The following is a 20,450-nucleotide window of genomic DNA, read 5'->3' as shown; positions in this document are numbered from 1 at the left end:
CCAGTGGTGTGACTGTGTGACAGGTATTTCCACCAGTGGTGTGACCTATGACTGTGTGACAGGTATTTCCACTAGTGGTGTGACCTATGACTGTGTGACAGGTATTTCCACCAGTGGTGTGAACTATGACTGTGTGACAGGTATTTCCACCAGTGGTGTGACTGTGTGACAGGTATTTCCACCAGTGGTGTGACCTATGGCTGTGACAGGTATTTCCACCAGTGGTGTGTCTGTGTGACAGGTATTTCCACCAGTGGTGTGACCTATGACTGTGTGACAGGTATTTCCACCAGTGGTGTGACCTATGGCTGTGACAGGTATTTCCACCAGTGGTGTGACCTGTGACTGTGTGACAGGTATTTCCACCAGTGGTGTGACCTATAACTGTGACAGGTATTTCCACCAGTGGTGTGATCTATGACTGACAGGTTTTTCCACCAGTGGTGTGACTGTGTGACAGGCATTTCCACCAGTGATGTGACTGTGTGACAGGTATTTCCACAAGTGGTGTGACCTATGACTGTGTGACAGGTTTTTCCACCAGTGGTGTGACTGTGTGACAGGTATTTCCACCGGTGGTGTGACTTTGTGACAGGTATTTCCACCAGTGGTGTGACCTATGACTGACAGGTATTTCCACCAGTGGTGTGACTGTGTGACAGGCATTTCCACCAGTTATGTGACTGTGTGACAGGTATTTCCACAAGTGGTGTGACCTATGACTGTGTGACAGGTATTTCCACCGGTGGTGTGCCTGTGTGACAGGTATTTCCACCGGTGGTGTGACTGTGTGACAGGTATTTCCACCAGTGGTGTGACGTATGACTGTGTGACAGGTATTTCCACCAGTGGTGTGACCTATGACTGTGACAGGTATTTCCACCAGTGGTGTGACCTATGACTGTGACAGGTATTTCCACCAGTGGTGTGACCTATGACTATGACAGGTATTTCCACCAGTGGTGTGACCTATGACTGTGTGACAGGTATTTCCACCAGTGGTGTGACCTATGACTGTGTGACAGGTATTTCTACCAGTGATGTCACTGTGTGACAAGTATTTCCACCAGTGGTGTGACCTATGACTGTGTGACAGGTATTTCCACCAGCTGCGTGACGGCAGTGTGGTGACGAAACAGTGTGGAGTGTTCCGCACCAACTGCATGGACTGTCTGGACCGCACCAATGTGGTGCAGAGCCTTCTGGCAATGGCAACCCTGCAGGAACAACTCACTGTGAGTCATCATCATCGTCATCGGCATCGTCATCACCTTGTTTTTGACATGCTTGTGTGCACAAAGTGAGTCTATGTATTAACCCTGTTTCTGATGTGTGTGTGTGTGTGTGTGTGTGTGTGTGTGTGTGTGTAGGAGTGGTGCTGGTGGTGGCGTTTTATAGTGTTGTGTTTTGGTGTCTTGTGTGGATGTGCTTGCTGTTGATAAAATGTAACTGCAGCCTTTATGAAAGTCGTAAATCTCTGAACATTTCAGCATTGATTTAAAAGTCTGAAAATGTCCTTTTCCCTCCAATTAGCCATAAATTATGGCTGTTTTTTTTCTACACTGTTATGTGGGATGATCATTTCTTAAATCAGTATTCTAGTAATTGCAACAAGAGATCTCACAGGATCAGATTATGTTGGTTTTCTTTCTTCAGAAGTGTTTAAGACATAATTGGAATTAATTCTAGCTAGTAAAAAGTGAAAGGGAAATTATAAAAAATCATGCATTAAAATGTGACACTGATGACAAAAAAGAAAAAAAAAAAAGAGACATTGTTGTGGAAAAAAAAGAAAAGAAGAGGCCACCGTGGTAGAAATCAAAGATACTACCTGTGGTGCCAGTGAATCTATACCCTCCTTCACCAGATCCACTACCTGTGGTGCCAGTGAATCTATACCCTCCTTCACCAGATCCACTACCTGTGGTGCCAGTGAATCTATACCCTCCTTCACCAGATCCACTACCTGTGGTGCCAGTGAATCTATACCCTCCTTCACCAGGTCCACTACCTGTGGTGCCAGTGAATCTATACCCTCCTTCACCAGGTCCACTACCTGTGGTGCCAGTGAATCTATACCCTCCTTCACCAGATCCACTACCTGTGGTGCCAGTGAATCTATACCCTCCTTCACCAGATCCACTACCTGTGGTGCCAGTGAATCTATACTCTCCTTCACCAGATCCACTACCTGTGGTGCCAGTGAATCTATACCCTCCTTCACCAGATCCACTACCTGTGGTGCCAGTGAATCTATACCCTCCTTCACCAGATCCACTACCTGTGGTGCCAGTGAATCTATACTCTCCTTCACCAGATCCACTACCTGTGGTGCCAGTGAATCTATACTCTCCTTCACCAGATCCACTACCTGTGGTGCCAGTGAATCTATACCCTCCTTCACCAGATCCACTACCTGTGGTGCCAGTGAATCTATACCCTCCTTCACCAGATCCACTACCTGTGGTGCCAGTGAATCTATACCCTCCTTCACCAGATCCTTCTCTTCCATCCCTTCTTGTCTGAAGTTCAGTTTCATCAAATAAGCAGTGATCACATGAAAGGCAAATTAAAGTCTTGTAGACTTTGTGACTCACTCTGGCAGTACGGTGACAATAGTTCCAGTTCTAGTTTCAGTTTCTCATGGAGGCGTCACTGTGTTTGGACAAATCCATATACGCTACACCACATCTGCTAGGCAGATGCATGACCAGCAACATAACCCAACGCACTTAGTCAGGCCTTGAGTGCATACATATATATTTGTGTGCCTATCCAAGTGGATTTCGTCTACAGAATTTTGCCAGCAGACAACACTCTTGTTTCCATAGGTTGTTTTTCAGTGTGCCAAGTGCGAGCTGCAGACAGGACCTTGATTTATTGTCTCATGCGAATGACAAGACGCTCAGTTTGATTTTCCAGTCAAACTTGGGAGAAAGGGTGAGAGCGGGATTGGAACCCTGACTCTCACAGACTCTGTATTGGGAGATGAGCATCTTAACCATTCTGCCACCCTCCTCAGTAATTGGTGATTAATTTGTTGATATCTATGCGTGCTTTCAATGCATGAACATAGTTCTTAGATTCTTTTCATACCCAGATCGGTCACAGTCAGTTGCTGTGTGTGTTTGGAGCAGCCAGGTAAAAACTGGCCATAAAAACTTGTTTCTTTCATTGTGGCAGAATAAAGAATTGATAAGTATTAATTAAACATTAAACTGACAAAAATTACAAATTTTGTGAATCAGTTTTAAATTGAAATGTTTTGATAAATTTGTCAGCATGGATCTGAAAGATAAAGTGTTAGAAAAATGTTGTTTAAAAAAAAATATTATATATCTATTTTTTGCTTTTGAAAGAACAGAACCTGCTTTGCAAGGGAGAGGCAGAAAAAGCAGTTTTTGATATTTGATTCTGATTTCAGATTTTTATAGATGACAAGGTACAATTTTTTGCAAAGAAGTTAGATGTTTGCAGTTGTGAATTTTTGTTTAATTCCAGCGCTTAGACGTGCTGGATGCCGGCCAGAGGCTGAATGAACAGAAACAGTTTGACACTGTCTTCAGAAATGGTGAGAGATGAACTTTAAAAGAAAAAAAAAATTGTTGTTGTTTTTTTTCATAGTTTACAAAACAGATAATGAAAACAAACATTTTTGGGGGGACATTTTGTAAATACATGCTGGGTATTTTTAACATTTCATTTCCCTGTCATTTTTTGTTTTATTTTTTTGGTCTGATATGTCTCCTACCACTTTATTCAGTTTATACATCCCAGCTACATTATTCCCTTTTTTTGTTTGTGGGTGTTTTCTTAAAAAAAAAAAAAAAAAAAAAAAAAAAAAAAAATTCTTGTGATTCATATGCTGTTCGTGTATATGTGTGTGTGTGTGTGTGTGTGTGTGTGTGAGGGAGAGAAGCTGATGTATGTTTGTTGCCCCTCCACCCCACTGTCTGATTTGTTTAGTACACCCATGCTGCATTTTCCACTTTTTGTAATGTTTTCTTTATAAACTTCTTGTTAGTGCATGTGATGTTTTTTTTGTTTTGGTTTGAGAGTGAAAGAGAAACTGATGTCAGTTTGCCATGCTTTTCAGTGTGGGCAGACAATGCTGATGCCTTGTCCATACAGTATGCAGGCACTGGGGCTCTCAAGACAGACTTCACACGGTAATGACTGGTTGTTTTTTTTATGATGCACACTTCTTATGTACATGTACATGCAGTGGTGCACACAGTCATACACATTATCTTCTTCTGTTTGAATCCAACAAATGGTCTTCGAGTCTATCACATGTCTGTAAAAACTGGTGCAAGTACATGCATATGGTCACATTCACTGATAGTGAGGCATTGTGTTACAGGACAGGTGTGAGTGCAGTTTGTGAGGCATTGTGTTACAGGACAGTTGTGAGTGCAGTTTGTGAGGCATTGTGTTACAGGACAGGACAGGTGTGAGTGCAGTTTGTGAGGCATTGTGTTACAGGACAGGACAGGTGTGAGTGCAGTTTGTGAGGCATTGTGTTACAGGACAGGACAGGTGTGAGTGCAGTTTGTGAGGCATTGTGTTACAGGACAGGACAGGTGTCAGGGCAGTTTGTGAGGCATTGTGTTACAGGACAGGACAGGTGTCAGTGCAGTTTGTGAGGCATTGTGTTACAGGACAGGACAGGTGTGAGTGCAGTTTGTGAGGCATTGTGTTACAGGACAGGACAGGTGTTAGTGCAGTTTGTGAGGCATTGTGTTACAAGACAGGACAGGTGTGAGTGCAGTTTGTGAGGCACTGTTTTACAGGACAGGACAGGTGTGAGTGCAGTTTGTGATCACTGTGTTACAGGACAGGTGTGAGTGCAGTTTGTGAGGCATTGTGTTACAGGACAGGATAGGTGTGAGTGCAGTTTGTGAGGCATTGTGTTACAGGACAGATGTGAGTGCAGTTTGTGAGGCATTGTATTACAGGACAGGTGTGAGTGCAGTTTGTGAGGCATTGTGTTACAGGACAGATGTGAGTGCAGTTTGTGAGGCATTGTGTTACAGGACAGGACAGGTGTGAGTGCAGTTTGTGAGGCATTGTGTTACAGGACAGGTGTGAGTGCAGTTTGAGAGGCACTGTATTACAGGACAGTTGTGAGTGCAGTTTGTGAGGCATTGTGTTACAGGACAGGACAGGTGTGAGTGCAGTTTGTGAGGCATTGTGTTACAGGACAGATGTGAGTGCAGTTTGTGAGGCACTGTATTACAGGACAGATGTGAGTGCAGTTTGTGAGGCATTGTGTTACAGGACAGGTGTGAGTGCAGTTTGTGAGGCATTGTATTACAGGACAGGTGTGAGTGCAGTTTGTGAGGCATTGTGTTACAGGACAGGTGTGAGTGCAGTTTGAGAGGCACTGTATTACAGGACAGGTGTGAGTGCAGTTTGAGAGGCATTGTGTTACAGGACAGGTGTGAGTGCAGTTTGTGAGGCATTGTGTTACAGGACAGATGTGAGTGCAGTTTGTGAGGCATTGTGTTACAGGACAGATGTGAGTGCAGTTTGTGAGGCATTGTGTTACAGGACAGATGTGAGTGCAGTTTGTGAGGCACTGTATTACAGGACAGGACAGGTGTGAGTGCAGTTTGTGAGGCATTGTGTTACAGGACAGGTGTGAGTGCAGTTTGTGAGGCATTGTATTACAGGACAGGTGCGAGTGCAGTTTGTGAGGCATTGTGTTACATGACAGGGAAGATGTGAGTGCAGTTTGTGAGGCATTGTGTTACATGACAGGGAAGATGTGAGTGCAGTTTTTGAGGCATTGTGTTACAGGACAGGGAAGATGTGAGTGCAGTTTGTGAGGCATTGTGTTACAGGACAGGTGTGAGTGCAGTTTGTGAGGCATTGTGTTACAGGACAGGTGTGAGTGCAGTTTGTGAGGCATTGTGTTACAGGACAGGTGTGAGTGCAGTTTGTGAGGCATTGTGTTACATGACAGGTGTGAGTGCAGTTTGTGAGGCATTGTGTTACAGGACAGGTGTGAGTGCAGTTTGTGAGGCATTGTGTTACAGGACAGGTGTGAGTGCAGTTTGTGAGGCATTGTGTTACAGGACAGGTGTGAGTGCAGTTTGTGAGGCATTGTGTTACAGGACAGATGTGAGTGCAGTTTGTGAGGCATTGTGTTACAGGACAGGGAAGATGTGAGTGCAGTTTGTGAGGCATTGTATTACATGACAGGGAAGATGTGAATGCAGTTTGCGAGGCATTGTGTTACAGGACAGGAAAGATGTGAATGCAGTTTGTGAGGCTTTGTGTTACAGGACAGGGAAGATGTGAATGCAGTTTGTGAGGCTTTGTGTTACAGGACAGGGAAGCGCACTGTGATGGGAGCACTGATGGATGGATGGAACTCTGCTGTACGTTACATCAGGAACAACTTTCAGGATGGCTACAGACAGGTACACACCTATCTGTGTGTGTGTGTGTGTGTCGGGGTGGTGGGTGGGGGGGTGTAGGTGTGTGTGTAGGTGTGGGTGTGTGTATAAGTATATTAGTGTATTTGTGTGTGTGTGTGTGTGTGTGTGTGTGTTTTCATGCATGCATGCAGATGTGTTTGTGTTTGTTTTCAAGTGGTGCTGTGTGTATGTTTGTGTGTGTTGCATAACTACCTTTCAGCTTAGTGTTGGCCAGATCAGGTCGGTGCCTGATCCTCTCCTTCACCATTTTAACCTTCTCCAATGAAAGTCGGATCCCATTCATACCTGCAGTTCAGAGTGAAGTGCCTTTACCAAGATCACAACACATTGCTGAAACGGGGCTCCTAAGCCTGATCACTGATGGATCGAATGCCTAGCTGATTCAGCAGTGGTACCTCTTCTCATCAGTACCTAACAATGAAAAAATGTGTGTGTTTCCAGGATGCCATTGACCTGTTCCTAGGCAACCACATAGTGGAGGAGACAGAAGGGCTGACAACCAGGTCACCTCTGGCTGTCCAACGGGATTGGAAATTCTATGTGGTAAGTCTTCTTTGTGTACACAGCAGCTTGTAGTCTTGGGATTGCAAACGGATAGAATTTTAAAAGTTTGTTTCCTTGAAATGATTTCCAACTCAGCACAGTTCCGGACGTGAGGCATCAGCCAGTTTGCCAGTTTCCCTGGAGAAGCTGCGACATTGGTCATCCATTCAACATACAGTAATGATGCAGACTTATGTTCACATTGGTCATCCATTCAACATACAGTAATAATGCAGGCTGATGTTCACATTGGTCATCCATTCAACATACAGTAATGATGCAGACTGATGTTCACATTGGTCATCCATTCAACATACAGTAATAATGCAGACTGATGTTCACATTGGTCATCCATTCAACATACAGTAATGATGCAGACTGATGTTCACATTTGTCATCCATTCAACATACAGTAATGATGCAGACTGATGACATTGGTCATCCATTCAACATACAGTAATGATGCAGACTGATGTTCACATTTGTCATCCATTCAACATAGTGTAATGATGCAGGCTGATGACACTGGTCATCCATTCAGCATACAGTGATGATGCAGACAACGACATTGGTCATACATTCAGCAAACACTGATGCAGATATTGTCTTTTCAGATCCCTGTGGTGTGTCTGATTGCCCTGGCCATGATGATCATCAGCCTGCTGCTGCCTGGAGGTCAGTCCTGCACACACACACCCATGCATACACACACATGCACGCACACACGCACACACACACACACACACATGCACACACACACACGCACATGCACACATATGCACACACACACACATGAGCACACACACACTCACTAACAGTAGTGAGATGCAGTGACAGAGAGTGGAGGTAGGGACAGAAGGGGGACAGTAGAGGGACAGAAGGGGAAGAGAAAATGAGAGTGAAGAAATCAGTGCATATGACTGTTGCTGAAATGATTTGAATACTAAATACCATACCATACCATACCATAGTGTTCCATGCTGTGGTGTATACCACACAACGCCAGACTACACCACGCCACATCATACCAAAGTGTTCCATACTATGTTATATACCGTACAGCACCACACCACACTATACCGCATCGTGCCATGGATGCTGTGTGCATAACATACCACACCGCACCACACGACGCCACTCCACTCCACATGACAGTGCACCATATTGCATCACACTACACCACAGTTTACCATGTTGTGATATGTACCATGCCATAATGTTCTGTTCTGTGATACGTACCATACACCACTATACTTCATCTGTTCTGTTCTGCGATATGTACCATACACCTCTATACTTCATCTGTTCTGTTCTGCGATATGTACCATACACCTCTATACTTCATCTGTTCTGTTCTGCGATATGTACCATACACCTCTATATTACATCACACCACATCATACCATACCATAGTGTTCTGTGCTGCGATATGTACCATACACCTCTATACTTCATCTGTTCTGTTCTGCGATATGTACCATACACCTCTATATTACATCACACCACATCATACCATACCATAGTGTTCTGTGTTGCGATATGTAGCATACACCGCTATACTACATCACACCACATCATACCATACCATAGTGTTCTGTGCTGCGATATGTACCATACACCTCTATACTTCATCTGTTCTGTTCTGCGATATGTACTATACACCTCTATACTTCATCTGTTCTGTTCTGTGATATGTACCATACACCACTATACTTCATCTGTTCTGTTCTGCGATATGTACCATACACCTCTATATTACATCACACCACATCATACCATACCATAGTGTTCTGTGTTGCGATATGTAGCATACACCGCTATACTACATCACACCACATCATACCATACCATAGTGTTCTGTGCTGCGATATGTACCATACACCTCTATACTTCATCTGTTCTGTTCTGCGATATGTACCATACACCTCTATACTACATCACACCACATCATGCCATACCATAGTGTTCTGTTCTGCAATATGTACCATACACCTCTATACTACATCACACCACATCATACCATACCATAGTGTTCTGTGCTGTGATATGTACCGTACACCTCTATACTACATCACACCACATCATACCATACCATAGTGTTCTGTTCTGCGATATGTACTGAACACCACTGCACTACGCTATATCATACTACCCCATCCCACAACACAACACTACCACCCCACTCCATACCGCATTCCACACAACACCCTAAACCACACACAATACCACACCACCCCACCCAACACCACCCCACCACAGACCACCGTACACAATCCACCCCACCACAGACCACCCTACAAAAACCACCCCACCACAGACCACCCTACAAAAACCACCCCACCACAGACCACCCTACACAACACCACCCCACCACAGACCACCGTACACAATCCACCCCACCACAGACCACCCTACACAACACCACCCCACCACAGACCACCGTACACAATCCACCCCACCACAGACCACCCTACAAAAACCACGCCACCACAGACCATCCTACACAAACCACCCCACCACAGACCACCCTACAAAAACCACCCCACCACAGACCACCCTACACAAACCACCCCACCACAGACCACCGTACACAAACCACCCCACCACAGACCACCGTACACAAACCACCCCACCACAGACCACCCACAAAAGCCACCCCACCACAGACCACCGTACACAAACCACCCCACCACAGACCATCCTACACACCACCACAGACCACCCCACACTACACCACCCCATCACAGACCACCCAACACACCACCACCCATTCACAGACCACCCTACACAAACCACCCCATCACAGACCACCCTACACAAACCACATCACAGACCACCCTACACTCCACCACCCCACTCACCTACCCACCCACCACCACCCCACTCCACAACCCCACCCTACACACCTCCACACAACACAACACAACCCCACCCACACAACCCCACCCCACCCCAAAACCCCACCCTACACACCTCCACACAACCCCACCCCACCCACACAACCCCACCCCACCCCAAAACCCCACCCTACACACCTCCACACAACACCGCCCCGCCCACACAACACCACCCCACCTCACACACCACAACCCCACCCTACATACCACCACACAACACAACCTCACACCCCACCCACACAACGCCACCCCACCCTTCACACCACCACCCTACACACCACCACAACACAACACAACCTCACACCCCACCCACACAACGCCACCCCACCCTACGCACTATCCCACACAACACTACAGAACACCACTCCACCCCCATCCCACACACCCCTGTACACTGTTGTCCCCCTGTGATGTTTGCAGAGAATGCCAGTGAGCAGCTGATGTACGTGTTGTTCTGGGGGTCGGCCACAGCCATCTCCCTGGCCACCATGATGCTGTTTGGCACCACCTTCGTCGACCAGCCCCGCCTGGCCCAGGACAAGGTCAAAATGGAATAGCTATATGACAGAGGCATCTTCCTTGTCTGACTCCAGGACTCCAGTTAAATGGTACCATCAGGCCATTTCATTTCCCAAGTGCATACATGTTCTTTTGTAGTGCTTTAACTTAGGTAAATGTGATTCTCTTTGGGTTTGTTTTTTTTCAATTTTTTTGTGAAGTTTATAAATGTTCTGCTTTGTGCTCTGACGCAAATGTGATGGTCTTCAGGTTTTATGAAGTTGAGAGATGTTCTGTTTGGTGCATTAAGGTAAGGGTGATGATTTTTGGGTGTTTTCATTGAAGTGCGGAGATGTTCCACTCTGTGCGTTAAGGGGTGTTATAACAGGGAAAAAATCTAACTTGCTTGTTTCTAGCCTCTGCATGTACAGGTGTCCACAAAGCAGGCTGCCGGTTTCTGCTCTTGTGGAATTTTACCTAGAAACATGTACAGACAAGGCACACAAAAATTTATGGTGAAAAGCTTTCTTGCCTTAGTGACCAAAGTGAAACAAGTTGTTTTAAAGCGTCTTTATTAAAGTGTGAATATCTGCTTTTGGTGTGAACATCGCTGCAGCTTAAGTAAGCATAGAAATCTAGCAAGCTTTGGTGAGAACATTCCAGCAGAATACAGCAATTTAACATTTGATATTTTGAACAGGTAAAGAGTATTGCACGAATGACAGAAAAAAAATGTGCAGTCAGAATTTTGGTCTTTTTAGTTTCAAACTGTTTTCCTGGTAATTACAAACATTTCCTCTTACTCAGGAGTTGGAAATTTGACTGCGAGTGAATTAAAATTGTATAAAAGTTTGTTGATCTTACTGACGGTGTATTTGTCACCAGAAGCGCCATTGCGGATCTTTCTTGTTGGTTGCTTTATTTTCAGGTGCAGTGCTACTCTTCAATAGTTTCAGCAAACAGCATGCATGCCATTCTGTTGTGTGTCAGGCGTGTTCTCACAGTGGGGTTGTTTGTTTGGTTTTTTTTAGCTGTGAAATGATGATCATCCCTGAATGATATTGGTAGTGGGTGGGTACATAGATAAACTGATAAGTAATAAATGATTACAAAATTTAACTCTGTGTATTATTTACACATCTGGAAAAGGCCTGTTTAGGTTTGGATCCAACAAATGAGTTGAGAACATTATATTTATGATTTTTATCAATGGGATAAAAGATGGATACCTTTATTTTTTCTCTCAGAAATTTAATTTGGAAATCAATTATCATTCATCTTATTACCTAATTGTGCTGGAAGACTTTATTTGACTGACTGGACGGATGGAAACGATCATGAAACAACGAATTGCACTAAATGTTTAGTCCTTCCTCACTCCTTCCCCTCACACGCTACTCCCCGATTCATTTGTTATCACCGAACTTGAACTTTGTTTAAAATGTGCACAAACCCAATTCCCTTTTTGTTTAAAAATTTGGCGACTTGTAATAGAAATATTGATGAGAATATTGACTGGCATGTGACACAGAACCTTGCTTCAGACTGCCTTGCTTTTACCAGTTGTGATTTACAAATCTGTTGATTGACTTTTTTTTTTGGGAAACATATCGTTGCCTCTTGGTCACTTTAGACTCCTCCTGTGGGAGGAAAGAAGCCACCCATTTGAAAGCAGTGTTTCAGAACTGGACTGTTTGACTGATCACTAATTACAGAAAATGGCTGTGGGAGCAGACTGAAAAGTGGTTTTATTCATATGTTAGTGAAGAGAGTGGCTTATTTCTGATGTTTAGAAGTTTTGGAGGTCAGCAGTGTGTTTACAAGTATAAATATTTCAGTCTGGTATAACTTGATATTTTATTGCCAAATTTCAACAAGCTAATTGGTGATGATGAATTTTAGCTTGGAGGCATGGTAACTGGTGGTGAGGGGAACAGCATCTTCAACTGTATCTGTATTTTTTCACAAGATCATGCATGCACAGACAAAGATGTACACCTAATGCATGCACATGGCACACACACACACACACACACACTCCAGTTCACTTCTTTATATCTCTCAGTATTCATTTATTCCTCTCTATCTGTCCTTGTACTATGCTCTAAAGGCTTGTACTATGCTGTAAAGGGCACATTTAAGTGAATAGTTGAGAAAAAAAAAGAAATCAGAAAGTCATCATTTTTTAAATGTTGAGATGTCTGTGTAATGGATTTCTAAACGGTGTCTTGCATTTTTATATCTTATCCAGAGTAATTGCAGACATAAAAAAATTGTATCATGCATTAAAAAATCCATCGTGTGGAAGCTCACCATAAACAGTAACTCATACCAGTTCACTATTATCTATAACTAGTAAATACTTACAAATTCAAAAATTTTTAAAGTCATGCGACATTGGCATCTGTAATCTGAACAGTTTGAAAGATTTACCAGCGAATACAAAATGAAAACAAAACTGCTGAGATAGAATTCTCAGTGCTGAACATAAAGAAGGTAACGGCATATTGTATGAAGATTATTCTTAAAGTCTTGAATTACTGGACTTGAAAAGGTATCAGTCATTCATGAATTGCATTGCCTGGCGTAGCAGTCTGTCTACAGTAATCTCTCTGCACAGGTTCATGTTTGTTGTCCAACATTCTGGTGTCCCACCGTACTGGTACTTGTGGCTGGCTTTGACTTAGAAACATAGTGAGACCCCCTTGAGGCAACAACAATGAATAAAGAAGACAGTTGGAACTGTATTGTTGCACAGTGCCTTGCCTCCAACTTTTAAACAGTGCTCAAAGAACCACTGTTAAAAGTTTGACTGCAAAAATCTGTGTCTTTCATACAGTTCCTTACATGAGTGAACTGGTATGAGTTAACGGCATGGAGTGACCATCCACCATCAAGAACGTGCACACTTGAATGTTGTTTTTTTTTTGTGTGCTTTAACTGGAGTCCTGAATGAAGACAATGATGCAGGAAAATGTGTAAGATGCTCTAGTCACAGAGCCGGGACATTTTGATCTCTGGGTACAGTGGTGTTCTCTTGCTGCCAGTGGGTGGAGCCATTCTTCTGCAGAGGAACATCAGTGGTGACTGTGGAGTCTTGTTTTGACCTGTAGTGACTTTGTGTGATTGTTATAATAATATTATAGTGTAATTATATTAATTTTATATTAAATGTGATGTTTTGTGATTATTAAATAAGTTTTATGCCTGATATCAGTTGAAAACAAAACAAAGAAAAGAAAGCTGGTGTGTGTGAATATATGTTGTATGACAAATAACGGTTAAAAACAAAACAGACAAAAAGAGATTGTGGCGAGAGAGAGAGAGAGAAAGAGAGAGACAGAGAAAGAGTGTGATTATGCAATGAGATTTTCTTTCTTTTTTTTTTTAAAAGCGATTAATTTATATTTTTAAGCCATGTCCAGGTAGTTTTTTTGTGTTTTTGCATAGTATAGAGAATCTTACATTGTGATGTTACCAACTGGGTTCAGCATTTATTTTTGAACGTTAAGTGTGTACGTTTTGTTTTTGGTGTGTATTTCAGTTGCACATGCAGTATGGTTCTCTTTTTAACAACTGAAGGACTGGTGATTTAGGGACCAACATCATCAGTGCTTGTGTGTTGACTTGATCACCTCATGTCTTGTGGAACAAACAGTGCGTTTTTACACATAGCTATCCAAAGAGAATGGGCGTTCAGGAATTATATGTATCATTCAGGATTCAGTGGTGTAGGAAGATAAACATATGATATTGCAGTTGCTCTGCTCGGTTAAATGTCAAGAAGAAAATGTTGATTTGTGCTTGTGAAATGCTTGTCAGTTTCAGATGTAAATGTGATGGTACTGGATATATTCATATGGCAGATAATTGTCATATTATAAGATTGTTGGATTGTATTATCATTTGATATTTGTTTCACTTTGTTTTGTGTTGATCTGCTGCATTTAGAAAACTTTGCCAAGAGCAGGGGTAGAAATGGTGACATTCTGGTACTGGATTAGGGAGGTTGTGTGTACATTGTCTAGTAATGCTGGAGTGAGATTGTTTAGTGTTTGTGTGCTTGTTTGCTTCTGTAAGGGATGGCTGGGAATGGTTTGATCAGGATTTTTTTTTTTATTTAAAAAAATTTTTTTTACATGATTCAGTGGTCTATGACACTTTCTGCTCATCGTTGTTCATTGTTGCAGGGGACTGGGTATGAGTAATGTAGGTAGGACAAATAAAAAAGAATTTGTAAATGAAATGTGCATATTTATTTTCACACACACACACGTACGTTAATATGATGTATTTTCTGTGCAGTTTTTTTGTTTTGTTGACACTGGTTTTCAAATTTTTATCTGTAAAATATAAACAAGGTTGTAACTTTCACTTTACATTTGTTTTGTTTGTGTTTTTTTGTTGTTTGTTTTTTGTACTTGATTACTTTGTTTATCTGTAAAATATAAAATTATATAGAATTTATCGGTAAAATATAAAATTACATGGAATTTATCTGTAAGATATAAACAAGGTTGTAACTCTCACTTTACATGTTTTTTGTTTGTTTTTTGTTGTTGTTTTTTTCCCTGGTGACCTTTTTTATCCTAGCAATTCCTTCCATGCAAAAATAGAGCTTTTTTCTCCACGCTCTGATCTCATACGTTGGTAGGGTGCTGAGTAGCATTACGTTTTGTTATTTTTCAGCATGCTTTTAAGCCTGAACTGTGCAGTTGAAGTAAAACAGTATTTCATTAGATAATATGGGTACAGACTTGTTTTCTGAAAGCGAAAGAAATGCTTCAGACTAAATAAATAAACTGGCAAGGGAGTGAGAGAGTTTGAAGCTCTTTCACTGTGGGATTGGTGGCGTCTCCTTTCAGTGGATACTGAGTTTCCTCCTGAGCAGGACCCAACAAGTAGTGGTAGAGGGATTCGGTCTTGGGTTGACCAGGTCATCTCTGGTGTTCTTCAAGTCTCAGATCTTGGCCCCACTCTCTTCCAGACATACAGCAACAGCCTGAGTAACATGAGAACCCAGGTTCACATTTTGCTGCACATCAGCTGTGCCTCAGTCTCTCTCCAGTTCCAGGAAGATCTGAGTACTGTGGAAGACAGGGAGTCAGCATGGCCGATGAACACTGACAGATGCCACGTCCTCATCACCTCTAGGAAGAGTTCAGTTCTGGCCAGTTATAAACTGCACAGTCAGTCTCTTTCAAGAGTAAACAGTACCACCCTTTGCCTACAGAAATATTCATGGCTGTTTCACCAGTGTCACCAGCTGCTACAAGGGCCTTGCCCGACCCATCACTTAGTATGATGCCACTGTCTGGGACCCCAACCAACAGAACCTCATCAGCAATCAAGAAAAGGAGGATCTGAAAAGATCAATTCTATCTCATAATTATTAAATTAGATTTGTTTGTCTTTCATTTGATAACAGTATATTGAACACACTCCAAAAAAGTTGATAGCCTATTACAGATTTGTATTGACCATAAAGAATTTATTGTTGATTGATATTACACATCAGAACGATGTTTATCAGATATATGTTCTCATTGCACATCATGTTTTTATGTCCATATGAAATTTGTACAGTCACAGTTAATGCTTAGTCTTTGATAGATGAATCAGAGTTGATCAGATTCTGTGAAAACATGCATGGGTTAAAATGTAGTTGGTGAAGGTTAGAAGAGGAGATTCTAGCAGCCAGGCATATCCACATTACAGCGTCTTCAACATGTAAAATATTTGTTTGATGACATTGACCAATATCAGTGAATGGTACATCATATGATAAATGGTCATCATTCAGTCAGTCATCTTACTTAACTTCAATCATTGAGCTCATAGTTCACTTGCATCTTGTGGGACCTGTCGATTAGACATTAGATGTCATCACTCTTTAATGTAGACCTGTACTGTCTGTCTTGAATAGACATTACATGTCATCACTCTTTAACCCCTAGGCTGCCTGTATGACGAGATAACTCGTCATGGCAAGCATGTATGCTTCGCTGCCACAATGACGAGATAACTCGTCGTCGAGATATTCTGACTTTTCCCTGCTTTGCATTCAGTTCATTGACAAAAATGCTGGTAGCTTCAGCTTGGGGAATCACTCTAAATTCTATTCATAGCTAGAAACAGCATCTACGTCACGAAGCAGTCCTTTATTTGAATGTTTTGGTTGGGTTACTGGCTGCAGTGTTTGCCTGGCTCCTCTCCACGCTCGCTCAACAAAATGTCGGACTGACGCCATGCTCAAGACATGCGATCGTGGTGAACTAAATCAACCAAGATTGCTTTCTCTAGCTGATGCTCTGAAAGAATTGAAGCCTAGGGTCAAAGGAGAAGATACTGATGAACATTTATAGGATGATTTGATAGAAAATAAAGGGAGCAATCAAGAGAGTGGCAAAGATATGACTATCAGTGAGTGATGCCAGCTGTACTGTTGTTGCAGACGACAGACTGACTGAATTATTAGCAGGACACATTGTGAGTGATATTCTTGGCACTCGGCCAACGCAGTCTGATGAGAACTGGATAAAGTGACAGTGGTGAAGAGGAGGGGGGTGGAGACTGAGGGGGTGTGGCCTCTCATCCACATTATCACTTGGAGAAGTCAGAATGCATTGTGTATCTATCTCTTTTAATTTTTTTTTTATTGTGGTTGTTCTAGTATGCAGATATACATTTGTCCAGAAAATATGATATTTTAGTGCAAATTACCGGACTAATGTTTGTAATGAACAAGTTGAAAATGTGACAAAATACAAAACACTGATTTCAGAACAACAGCATGTCACTAAAAATATATAAAATGGGAAAATATCATGTGTTTTGTATTCTTTATTTATTTACCTTTCAGAAAAGATATACTTTTATGGGTCTTTCTCCAATAACAAAGAGCACAGAATTTTTTAAAAATTTGTACCCGTCTTTTGTGAAAAAACCCTGGCAAATAGATTTCACTTAAATCTTATTTTCCTGGCAGCGAAAGGGTTAATGTAAACCTGTACTGTCTGTATTGAATAGACATTACATGTCATCACTCTTTAATTTAGACATGTAGTGTCTGTCTTGAATAGACATTACATGTCATCACTCTTTAATGTAGACCTGTACTGTCTGTCTTGAATAGACATTACATGTCATCACTCTTTAATGTAGACCTGTACTGTCTGTCTTGAATAGACATTACATGTTATCACTCTTTAATTTAGACATGTACTGTCTGTCTTGAATAGACATTACATGTTATCACTCTTTAATTTAGACCTGTACTGTCTGTCTTGAATAGACATTACATGTCATCTCTCTTTTTTGTAGACCTGAATTGCCAACAGTAAATAATTAGATTAAAGGCTGATGACTGGTGTGGTTTCTGCATGCATGAACAGTGTGCCTTTATTCTCCTGTGTGTGTGTGTTCTGGCTGTACATATTCATAAAATATGTATCATTGTCGTGGCGGGTACCTGTGTGAGAGAGAACTCCAATGTTTTATTGAGGGCAAAAGGATAAGCTACAAGCTTCTTTCCATCATGTGCTCACACACTTAAAAGCATTGAATACAGAAAAAAAAGAAGAACAGAGAGAAGAGGGGTGGGGGTGGGGGGGAGGGGAAGGCTTCATGCCGTTTGATCAAAAAACATTTATGCGTTATGCCTAACATTAGGATGTAAACTGTATGTGTATCAGTACTTCATTTATTATGGCTGACATTGAAGATCACTTCTGTGTTATTTGTTAATGAGTGATATGTTTGTTACTTGACATAAGAAATCATGATTATCTTTGCTGTCTGTTTTATTTTTACACATGTCTCTAGGCTTAATTGGGACACTGCACAAAACCATGGCTGCTTGTGGTTTAATGCATTTCCTGCACCCAGCTCACTCCTCTTTGATATCTGTGTTTAAATAGATATAGATGCCCCCCCCACCCCCTCACCTCTCTCTATCTCAGTTTCAGTTCTTCAAGGAGGCATCACTGCGTCTCAGCTTGTCCATAATAGCCAGTGCATTCTTGAAAGCTTGTCACATGCCCAAGAAAAAAGACTGCGGAGAACACTTTGGGATGGTCAAGCTCCGAACTCTGGCACCTAAGGAACTCAAACCCTGGACTAAAGGACAAATGAAAAACTCCCACACACCCGATTCCCTCCCCTCCCCCACCCCCTTTCTTTTGTGTATACGCCTACATGGGAGGAAAAGTCAGTTCTGTGATGTATCCCTGTAATAACGCCATAGAAAGACCTGTAACATTTCAGGCTATACACAGGGAAAATGTAGTAAAGAACTACCAATCTCTCTCTCTCTCTCTCTCTCTATATATATATATATATATAATATGTGTGTGTGTATGTATGGTGAAATAAAAGTTCTTTAGAAAATCACTTTCTAGAACATCAAGCATCTAAAACTGATGAAATATAGTAACATGGCATAAAACTGTGAATATCACATGAACATGTTTTCACACATACACAGCATGTATTATTTGAAAATGAGTGAAAAGAATTTACCAAAAAACATTTTTTCCCACACACATTCAGAAGAGACGATAAAGTGAAGTCATGTCTACAGCATGAACACTTAGCTCACGTAAAAGAACCCACAGCATAAAAAAGGGTTGTCTCTTGCTAACAGAAAACTCCACTTTGACAGTAAGACAAATACACTTACAGACAGGAAAAAAAGATATGGTGACGCTGCAGTGTGATAACACGCTCTCCCTGGGGAGAGATGCCAGAATTTCATGCAGAGAAATCTGCAGCGCAAAGATATTTAGAATAGTATCCAGTTCTTGTTCACTCATAAGTCAGTGCACACTAGTGGAGACAGTCGTGTGAATAGTTAACGAGTTTGACAAAATAATAAAGGTTCAGTTCAGTCAAGGGAGTTCAAAAGTTTATCTGGAACGGTCAATAGTACGAACACGGGTTAAGTCCCTTAGCCTTCCAGAGACATCGGGGCACGGTCATATCCACAGTGTCAGAGGCTCGGCAGAGGAAGGCAGGGCCCCCTCCAACACTCCAAGGGCCCTAATTCCCCTTCCGTCGTTCTAACCTTCCCGAACTGAAGTTAGACACTAATTCACAGCTGGGTGCTTCAGTTCCCACTCCAAGGGCCCTAATTCCCCTTCCGCTGTTCTAACCTTCCCGAACTGAAGTTAGACACTAATTCACAGCTGGGTGCTTCAGTTCCCCCTCCAACACTCCAAGGGCCCTAATTCCCCTTCCGCTGTTCAAACCTTCCCGAACTGAAGTTAGACACTAATTCACAGCTGGGTGCTTCAGTTCCCCCTCCAACACTCCAAGGGCCCTAATTCCCCTTCCGCTGTTCAAACCTTCCCGAACTGAAGTTAGACACTAATTCACAGCTGGGTGCTTCAGTTCCCACTCCAAGGGCCCTAATTCCCCTTCCGCTGTTCTAACCTTCCCGAACTGAAGTTACACTAATTCACAGCTGGGTGCTTCAGTTCCCACTCCAAGGGCCCTAATTCCCCTTCCGCCGATCTAACCTTCCCGAACTGAAGTTAGACACTAATTCACAGCTGGGTGCTTTAGTTTCCCAAGGACACCACACCATGCTGAAACGGCGGGGCCTCGAACCCTAATCACTGGTGAACACTGGATCAGAAGGACAACATACAGCCGATTCTAACACGGCGCCTGAAAAAAGAAAATAAAAAAAAAGAAAACAAAAAAAATGTTGTTTTTTTTCAAAGCAGGCTTAGTTTATCAACGGTAATTGTATCATATCAATGTGTGCAAACTGATCTTGACGACAAAAAAGGCGGCATTGGATCATTATTAAAAAAAGAAAAAAAAAGAAAAAAGTACGAGGTCTGAGATTAGCTGGGATGGAGACCTGGGCAAAATACAGGCCCTGAACAGGCCTTGACAGAACGTCAGATGACGTCAACTTCCGGAACGTCGAGACAACCGGCCCTGTTTTTTTTTTTGCACTCGGCACGACAGGGGAGCATACTCCAGACAGGAAAAGCATGAGTAATAACCTGCAATAACAGAGTGTGGTGTTTCGCGAGCGAAATGGTGAATACATCAG

At 42.3% G+C, this 20,450-nt stretch overlaps 1 protein-coding gene across 1 annotated transcript in view; it reads left to right on the top strand.

Annotated features, from left to right (window-relative positions):
* The window catches only part of LOC143285511 (phosphatidylinositol-3-phosphatase SAC1-like), a 31,666-nt gene extending 13,741 nt beyond the window's left edge, over positions 1–17,925 (top strand). Inside the window, exons 12-18 of the mRNA XM_076592847.1 lie at positions 1,097–1,235; positions 3,502–3,571; positions 4,097–4,169; positions 6,335–6,428; positions 6,888–6,989; positions 7,604–7,664; positions 10,307–17,925. Of these exons, the coding sequence (XP_076448962.1) occupies positions 1,097–1,235; positions 3,502–3,571; positions 4,097–4,169; positions 6,335–6,428; positions 6,888–6,989; positions 7,604–7,664; positions 10,307–10,443 (676 nt within the window). The 3' untranslated portion in view covers positions 10,444–17,925. The remainder of the gene's footprint in view (positions 1–1,096; positions 1,236–3,501; positions 3,572–4,096; positions 4,170–6,334; positions 6,429–6,887; positions 6,990–7,603; positions 7,665–10,306) is intronic.
* The last annotated feature ends 2,525 nt before the right edge of the window (positions 17,926–20,450 follow it).

The sequence above is a fragment of the Babylonia areolata genome, chromosome 9 (genome assembly GCF_041734735.1).
Source record: "Babylonia areolata isolate BAREFJ2019XMU chromosome 9, ASM4173473v1, whole genome shotgun sequence".
In the NCBI taxonomy this organism is placed as follows: Eukaryota; Metazoa; Mollusca; class Gastropoda; order Neogastropoda; family Buccinidae; genus Babylonia; species Babylonia areolata.
This window is presented reverse-complemented; position numbering and strand designations above follow the sequence as displayed.